Genomic DNA, 9227 nt, shown 5'->3' with positions numbered 1-9227 from the left:
TTACACATACTAACGTCAGTATCATCACTATCACTAGTCAGATCTGCCCACTGCCCTCCTTGTCTGTGTTAATTTCTCAGTTACTGTAGAGTCTTGTGATGGATCTCCCTCTACTGGTTAATAAAAGTCTAACAGGATTTCACATTTTGGTGTCTCAGTAGACAGACCGTTCCGTTTATAATGTTCCATTTTTTGCCACTTCAAATTCATTGGTTAGTTTGGTCATCTCCATTGCCATGTAATATATTTCTGACAATTCATGTGTAAGTCTAATTGGTACAAGTCAAGCCATATTTTAAATGCACAAAACGAAATGGCTATTTCAAGGACACCTATGGCAAATCTCATTTCCACTTGTGACCAAAGGGGCTGCCGCTCTTCTCCTTAATTCCTAATTTGGTTCAGTTCTGTCCCAAGAACATTGAGTTGTCCAGTATATGTCTTGTTGCTGAGTGATATATCTAGACCATGCCACAGCACGACAGGTGGGGGAATTGCTGGAATCCTGGTAGTATTGGTCAATTATGGTTCTACCAGAGCCTGAGGTCTGCGACTGTGCAGGGCTATGCAGGAATCAAACAAGTTCATAAGTTTAAGGATTTCTTAGTTTAAATGTGTCCTCTTCTGTTGGTTTAAGGAAGGGCAGTTTCTTTCATATATGGTCACTTTACTCAGGAACAGAGATGGGTTACTGTTTCACTTGACTTTTTATTTTCTCAGAAGCTTTAATTTCCATGGCTCACTTCCTTTTCTCTTTCATTACTAAATCTCTAAGGAGTACCCACCACAGAAATGATACCTTCCCAAGAGTGTTGCCTTTGGTGCTGTGCACTTTTCAGCTTCTTTTTTGTTAAATAGCTTTATCGAGATATACTTCACATATTATAACATTCACCCACTTAAAGTGTGCAATTCAGTGACTTTTAGTGTATTCACAGAGTTTTGCATCCATTACCACAATCTAATTTTAGAATATTTTCATCAAAAGAAACTCCATCTCCATTAGTAGTCCCTCCTTATTCCTCTCCAACCCCTCATCCCACCACTAGGCAGCCACTAATCTGCTTTCTCTCTCTGTAGGTCTGCCTATTCTGATTCTGAAGATTTCATTAACATGGACTCATGCCATATATGGTCCTTTGTGACTGGCTCTTTCACTTAGCATGATATTTTAAAGGTTCATCCATATCGTAGCATGCATCAGTACTTCATTCCTTTTTAAGGCTGAATAATATTCCACTGTATGGATATACCAAGCTTCTTCCTTCTGCTTTTTTTTAATTGAGATATAATTGATATACAACATTATATTAATTTCAGGTGTACAACAGGATTCCATATTTGTTTATATTGTGAAATGCTCACTACAATAAGTCTAGTTAACATTCATTACCATGCATATTTACAGATTTTTTTCTTGTGATGAGACCTTTTAAGATTTACTCTCTTAGCAACTTTCAAACATACAATACAGTATTAGTAACTATAATTGCCATACCGTACATTACATCTCCATGGCTAATTTATTTTACTAGTGAAAATTTGTATCTTTTGACCAATTTACCCATTTTGCCCACGCCTCACCCCTCACCTCTGACAACTACCAATCTGTTCTCTGTATCTATGTGTCTGTTTGTTTTTAGATTCCACATATAAGTGAGGTCAGATAGTACTTGTCTTTCTCTGTCTGACTCATCTCACTTAGCAAAATGCCTGTAAGGTCCATCCAAGCTGTTGCAAATGGTAAAGCCTCTTCCTTTTGATTCCCCAGTTTTCAATGCTCTAACTCACCAGGTGTCTGACATATTCTCAGTATTCCTTCCTCTGAGGAGAGAATATCTCTTTCCTGAGGTGATTTAATCTGTGTTTCACCATAGCTAGTCCTATCTGCTTTATCCTTTTACTGATAATTCCAATATCTGAAGATTTTGCAGGTCTGTTTATAAGGATGATTTTTCTCCTTGCTGGTTCTCAGTTATGGGAGATTGACTCTGTATGGAGGTTGGTACTTTTATTTATGTATTTATTACTATAAACTGCTTTCTCTGTTCTTGAACATGATCTGTGGGAATTCTTCCTTGTTTACCCTCAGAGTCAGCCCTCTGGCTTTATGGGCAGATCTCCTTCCAGACTGCCAAGGCAAATAATCCTTAATCAATCTATAAGTCAAATTTGGGATGTGTTTATTATATGAACCAGGTCTGAGGACTATAGCCCAGGGGCTTCCTTCCTCAAGGAAGGAAGTACACCAAAGAAGTGGGGTGTACAGAGTGGTTATATTCCATCTTAGAACAAAGAGCGTACATCACATATGACAGGAATATCTCTTTTCCTACTGTCACAAGGTGCTTAGCTGGTCACAAGGTGAACACAGCAGGTTGGTAATTAAACTTTACTTTCCAGGAAGAGATGCTTATCCCTAAAGAAATGCCTATATGGAGGGAAGCTACATCCCTATCTTTAAGGGCATCATTCTTGTCTTCGAGATATCAAAAATGTTTAAAACAGATGTACAATGCATGCTCAACAGGCCACATCAGGCCTTTTTGGAAAAACAAGGCCAGGCCGAATTGGTTTTGAACCAAATTGTTTCCTCATATACTCCATTATATCCTATTGCCTTTCACTTATTCGTCAAGACCACTTGGGGCATGCCTTGAGTTTGTCTTCTGAGCCGATGCAGTCCACATAGTAGAAGCTCAGGGTCTCCAGTTTTCAGCAGGACTCTCCAAGATGAAAGCCATTTTTAGCACTAGTTTACTTCCCCACATTCCTGGTTTCACTTCATTTTGGGGCTTAGCTTTTTCAACCTTTGCATTAAGTGAAGTGGAAATGCTTTTAAAAAGTGATTTTATTTCAAATAAAGTATTTCTGTTAGGAGGTTCTTTTAGGTATATATAATTCACCATATTGCCAGAGGCATACATCCTCAGTAAACTTCATTCTCCTGGTCTTTGAAGGTGTTTTCAATTCCTCTTCTTATTTTTGAACATATCAGTCACACCTGTTTTATGTTTGTATTGAGACAATTGCCATTCTTGACATTTTTATAAGTTTGACATGGCTGTGTCTTCTTGGCTTTCACCTATAAGATCTTATTTCCTTGTGTATTTTGGGAATTAGGTAACCTGATTTCCTTTAGAAAGTTATTTGACACATAGATGCAGAGAACAGATTGGTGGTTACCAGAGGAGTAGTGGGGTGGGGGGAGGGCAAAAGGGGTAAATAAGGACATTTGCAAGGTGACAGATGGAAACTAGACTTTTAGTGGTGAACACGACATAGTCTATACAAAGTTGAAATATAATGATATACACCTGCAATTTATATAATGCTATAAACCAATGTTACTCCAATAAAAAAGAAAGAAAGAAAGTTATTTGGGGGAATTATTTGAGTCTGGGTTTCAGATTCTTTCCTAAGAATCTTAAGAGAGAATTTGCATTTACTTCTCATTGGTACTTGAGGGTACTACCAACCTGGGACTACTTTAAAATAAATTCCCAGTGAAAGATTCCTTGAACTGCATAGTTAGTGTGAATTCAGACCAAAAGCCTCCATTAGGGTGTGTGGTTACAAATTCTCACTTTACTTTTCCCCATACCCAGCATGAAGCCTGAGAGAGTCAAGATTTCCTTTTTGTGAGATCGGACATTTTTCCTTAATTTCCTCTAACACTGGAATGTGTGGATCTCCTGTCAAACTCTCAGGCAGCCCTAGGCTTGGTCTCCCTTTCCCCAAGGCTCGTGTGCCTGTCAGAATATGGGCCTGATGTTACTAGTGTTCAGCAGATTCCTGCAATGTGAATGTCCTCTTCAGAGCTGCCTTCACTCTTAGGATCCTTGATTTTATTTTATATTTGGATGCTGGAGATTTCTTTTCTTTTCTTGTCTGCCCAGAAATGTATTTAAAGATATTTTCTAAAAAAATGTTTTGGCCAACGTCTTTAGTTGTTTTGCAGTAGTGGTTACATCTATGCTATACAGTCTGCCATAATAAGAGAGATGTGGTCTTTCCAAAATGTTTTAGAATCCAAATGATCACTTCTTTCCTTTGTATTTTAGCTCTTCCAGGTCAGGATAGTATCATAGAAATCCTCTTGTTCATTCACTTACAAATTATTGATGTTGAGTTCTAAAAATAAAAACCTAGAAAACAAACCCTAGATCAAACTTCTTATGACAGATTTCCTTGGCAGGGAAGTTAGGTCAAAGTCTAAAGTTATACTTCTCTCCACATCTACACTTCAATCAAGTGAATTTTGCCTAAGCACCCAGAGAGTTTGAAGTCCAAGACAAAGCAGTCATTGTTCTGCCTGCAATGTTGTGTATGAGAAAGATTGTTGACCTTGTGTTTGGTCGCATTCTCTGTAGCCTATAGTCTGAAGTTCTGAAAAAGTATGTAAGGGTCAAACACTGAGAAAATGAAATATAAAAATTAATATATTAACTGCTCTGCGAGGTCGTTGCTGACGTAAGAGAGGAGCGTCAACTGTCAAGACTCAAAGAAGACACAGGATTTACATGGCATTAAGCCAGTCCGGGATTTAGATGGGTTGACTCACTTGCAATCCTGCCAGAGCTTCAATGAGGTTGAATAGTGTTAAATACATTTCCCTTGCATAGTCTAGAAACTTCCAGTCACCAGAGTCACTAGGCTACCAGACGTTTAATTAACTGTGACAAAGGGAAAATATTCTCTTCTTCTTACACCTAGTAAGGGCATCTTTGATTTCCTGGTTCCTGAGACAATAAATCAAAGGATTCAACATGGGGATCACCACTGTATAGAAGACTGATGCCATCTTGTCATAATCCAGAGAACTATCAGTGCTGGAGTGCATATAGACAAAGAGTCCTGATCCAAAATAAAAGGTCACTGCTGTCAGGTGAGAAGCACAGGTGTTGAAGGCCTTAGACCTGCCTTCAAGCGAGCTGATCTTCAGGATGGTGGCAACAATATAACCATAAGATATCATGATGATTATGACAGATGTCAGACCAAAAATCACTGCTATCACAAACTTTATAACATGTAGGAAAAAAGTTTCAGAGCACGATAGGACTAATAATTGAGGCAGGTCACAGAAGAAATGGTTGATAATATTTGGTCCACAGAAATCGAGCTGAAGTAAAGCACACAGTTGGATAGATGAGCCAAAGATACCAGTTATATAGGCTGCAACCACCATCTGCTCACAGAGGGTGGGGGACATGATGGTTGTGTAGAGAAGAGGATTACAAATGGCAGCATATCGATCATAAGCCATGGCTGCTAGGAGACAGCACTCAGTCAGACCTAGGCTAGAGAAGAAGAAGTATTGTATGGCGCACCCCACAAAGGAGATGAATTTAGTCTTCCGGAAGAAGTCTGAGAGCATTTTGGGGGTTGTGGAGGTAACATAGCATAAATCTATAAAGGATAAGTTGCTGAGGAAGAAGTACATGGGTGTATGTAGGGAGGAGTCCATCTTAATCAGGATGATGAGGCTCAGGTTCCAGGCCACTGTCAAGAGATAAGTCCCCAAGAATACTGTAAAGAGAGCAATCTTGAGCTTGGGAAAATCTGAGAATCCCAAAAGGATGAATTTGGTAACTGTTGTGTTGTTCCTTCCTCCAGCCATTGTCTTGAAGTTTCTTCAATCTGCAAAAGGACCCTTAGGTTAATGATGGACTATTTTAATATTATGAAGCTTACTTGTTTTGAATATAGTTTCTTGTTTTTGGATAAAAAATTATCCATAGTCAAGATAACTTGTTTAACAATATAAAACATTATATAAATGTTTTTAAAAACCATTGGGAATCCCGTTTCCCAACTACTCTTAATAGTTTGTGATAGATTCTTGCAAACTTTTTTACACATACAGATGCACACACACAGATGTTGCCAAATAGTTGTCTAAAAATTGGTACTAATTTACACAAGTATCAAGATTTTATGAGAATATACCTTACAATCTCATTATCAACACTGCCCATAATTATTTTGCTTTAATCTTTGACAATCTTACAGGTAAAACATTATTTCATTGTTTTTTTATTTGCATTTACTTTACTGATTTGCTCACATATATTTTTGCCCATCTTTCTAGCAGGTTGTTTATCACTGATTTGTAGGAGCTCTTTATATATGAAGGAAGATAACTCTTTCTCCCTCATACATTTTGCTAAATATTTTCCAAGTTTACATTTATTATCAATATTATTTATGTTGTATTTGGCTACACAGATTTATTTTATTTTTAAGTGCTCAATTTTTTGTGATATTTATGGTTCCTGGCCTTGGTCTTACACTGGAAAAGATGTCTTTACACAATCCATAAGACTCTTTCCTATATTTTCTTTTAGTTCATTTGTATTTTTACATTTACATTTAAAATTTCTGGAACATTTTAGTGCATAGTGTGAGGTATAAATCTGAGATTATTTGGTTTTGTTTTTCCAAACTGATTGCCACTTGTCCCAACAAAATTAATTGAATGATTTCTCCATTTATTAAAGTCAATTCTATAATGAAGATGTTTATGGATTCCCTATTCTGCTCCATTTTTAATTTATCAGTCCATGTGTCATCTGTCCAGTCCTGTGTAATACTTTATAATTACTCACAATTATATTTTATTAATAAATTGTATTTCCACTCTGAGATTATTTTGATAGTTTTTATATTTATGTCTTCAGAAGACCTTTATGGTGAACTCAGGTAAATAAAATAGCATTTTTATTGATTTCATTCTTAGGCTAATTTGGGGAAAAATAACCAATAATTTCTCTTTGCTAAGTTGGTGTATGAAGTTATAGAAGAGATAACACTAAAATTTTCAAAATATTTTAATATTAAGACTATCAAACTTGACTGCAGCATTTGGGTCTAGTGATATATACTCTATATTCCAAGCTTTGTCCCTGCATTGTTCTAATTTCTCTGTGTCTTCAGTTTCCTCATCTGTAGAATGAGACAATTATAGTTATTCTCCTTTTATCATAGGGACTTTTTTTACACTTAAAGGAGCAATAATCATGGTAGAAAAAACACAGTGAAAGAAGAGTGATCTAATACTGTAAGACACTATTTTAACACCCAAAAAAGAGAAGTATTTAACTACTTGAAAAGGGAAAATTTTACTGATTCAATTCTATCTATCAATGTCCCCAGTGAGGCCACAAGATCCACACTATGTTTCTACAGTAAGATCTGAAGCATATGTTTATATGCTTAGAACACCTTCAATAGGGATAGAAAGATTCTATCAGTTGAATTTACAATGAATTTATATTTCAAGAAATTAAACAAAGCGTTCTTTCGAAACACTAAGTGTCATAGTAGATCTATGGTATATTTTGTCATGTATGTCGTGAGGATACATGAACTCTGGAGATCCTGAGGCCATAAGATTATTTTTCAAATTTTAGAAAATGCTTTCAGTGAATCTGACTTGTTTTTGATCCTTATATCCCTTGACATATTTTAAATAAAAAGGTTTTTTTTAATGACAGTAGAAATGGTAAAATATACATTGTAATATATTTTTTCTAATTTGCTGATAAGAGAAAATGAAATAAAGTGTTTAGATAATGATGATGATGATTAAAACTCCCAGTAGTAAAGATTATATAACTAGAAAAATAGAAAGAATATTTCAGATAGATTTTTAAAGTTATTTTTACTTCGTTTCCTTTTGTTTTCTGTTTTCACTTCTCATTGTCCGTTCAAGACCAAACATGAAACAATCGAAATCATTGGCTATGGTTAAAAATAGGAGGCCCAGCATAGTAGAATAGATACTGCTTCCTCTCTTTTCTTCAGGCATATGAAATGGGTGGGCTGGCCCAGAGGCACCAGTGCAATCTTGTCACCTGTGATAGCAAAGGGGACAATAGCGAGAGCAGTACACAGACTGAACATTTTAAGGCGCAAACTTACCATTCTTCTAGAATTTTTTATTATGGAAATTTACTGCAGGCACAATGTTTTTAGAATCCCATATAAAAATAAAATTTATGTAAAAATAGATTTAGAAGTTTGAAAATAAAAGCAGGCGAGCAGTTGCTCATCATGGAAACACCGTGTCTAAGGTTTTGGAGAAAAACAGCAGTAATAGATTATTCATATGCTTACAGCAGTATAAGGTATCAAGAGTAGTTTAACGTTTGGTTAAGAAACAAAGAATCATTCTCCTATTCTTGCTTTCTATCTTCCTTTCTTAATTTAATATGATAAAATGTTTTACTTCCTAAATAAAATTTCATATCCCATGAGCTAAATGGTTTGCATTTATTTCTCTTTAATAATAAAGCCCAAATTAAATCACTATTTGTGAGTCACAGAAAATGTTTCTCTGTTGTTCAGCAAATAATTTGATGTTGTTGAATATCTGCCATCTGCTATCATTTGGGAAGCAGTAGAAAGAAGGTTAAAGAAGTATTTCAAATGGCTCCTGGGACAACTCTTTATTGATTTTCATACATTTTCAGAAAGGAAGGCAAAGAAAAGAGGCAATTTAACATGAAGAGGGAAATACGTAATGTACAAAGGAAGGCATATTTTCTTGCCTGCCCTGGAAAGCTTTCCCTATCATGAATGTGAAACTCCTTCTTCCACGCTCCCACTGCAACTGAATATTTTTCCTGTATGGTAAGAATCTCACTGTTCTTATTTTACTTTTATGAGTTTTCCCATTAGAACCTAGTGATGGCTTTTAGCCAAGAGTTAATATATTTTTATATTTTTAAGACTTAATATATCAGTTATGAATTGCTGTGTAACAAACCACTTCAAACTTACTGGCTTAAAACACCAATAATTTATCATTTCTCATGTTTCTCTTAGTTGACTGGATAGTTTGTCTGATGACCTCACATTAGGTTCACTTAGAACCTGGATGTGGCTGATTCTTCTGGTGGCTTGGATGGGGCTGGATGATCTAAGCTGACCTCACTCCTTGTTTTGAGCCTAATCTAGAATGGCTGAAACGGCTAAGATGGCTGAGATTCACTCTCCATATGGCCCTTCATCCTAAATTCTTCTAAGTGTGATCTCAGGGTTCCAAGAGAGCAAGCCTCACTGAGAAGTGCTTATCAGGCCACTGCTTGCATCACATGTGCTGACATCTCATTGGCCAAAGCAAGTCACATAGTCAAGCAAAGAATAAATGTGGAAGGGAAATATACCAGGTCAGAGATATAGGGAGATGTGATTCCTTGGTGTCCATTAATGTAACAATG

General features: G+C 36.2%; 1 protein-coding gene across 1 annotated transcript; it reads right to left on the bottom strand.

The window, feature by feature from the left end:
* Positions 1 to 4672: 4672 nt before the first annotated feature.
* LOC124229588 (olfactory receptor 1440-like) lies at positions 4673 to 5623 on the bottom strand. The gene has a single exon (XM_046644892.1). It carries the CDS (start codon positions 5621 to 5623, stop codon positions 4673 to 4675), a length of 951 nt encoding a protein of 316 aa, XP_046500848.1.
* Between the last annotated feature and the right edge of the window lie 3604 nt (positions 5624 to 9227).

This window comes from Equus quagga, chromosome 17, assembly GCF_021613505.1.
Source record: "Equus quagga isolate Etosha38 chromosome 17, UCLA_HA_Equagga_1.0, whole genome shotgun sequence".
NCBI classification, from domain to species: Eukaryota; Metazoa; Chordata; class Mammalia; order Perissodactyla; family Equidae; genus Equus; species Equus quagga.
Note: the sequence above shows the minus strand (reverse complement) of the source record. Positions and strands in the feature narration are given on the sequence as shown.

Excerpts from the sequence above, each read along its gene's own strand:
- LOC124229588 (XM_046644892.1), bottom strand. The coding sequence starts at position 5,623 with ATGGCTGGAGGAAGGAACAACACAACAGTTACCAAATTCATCCTTTTG.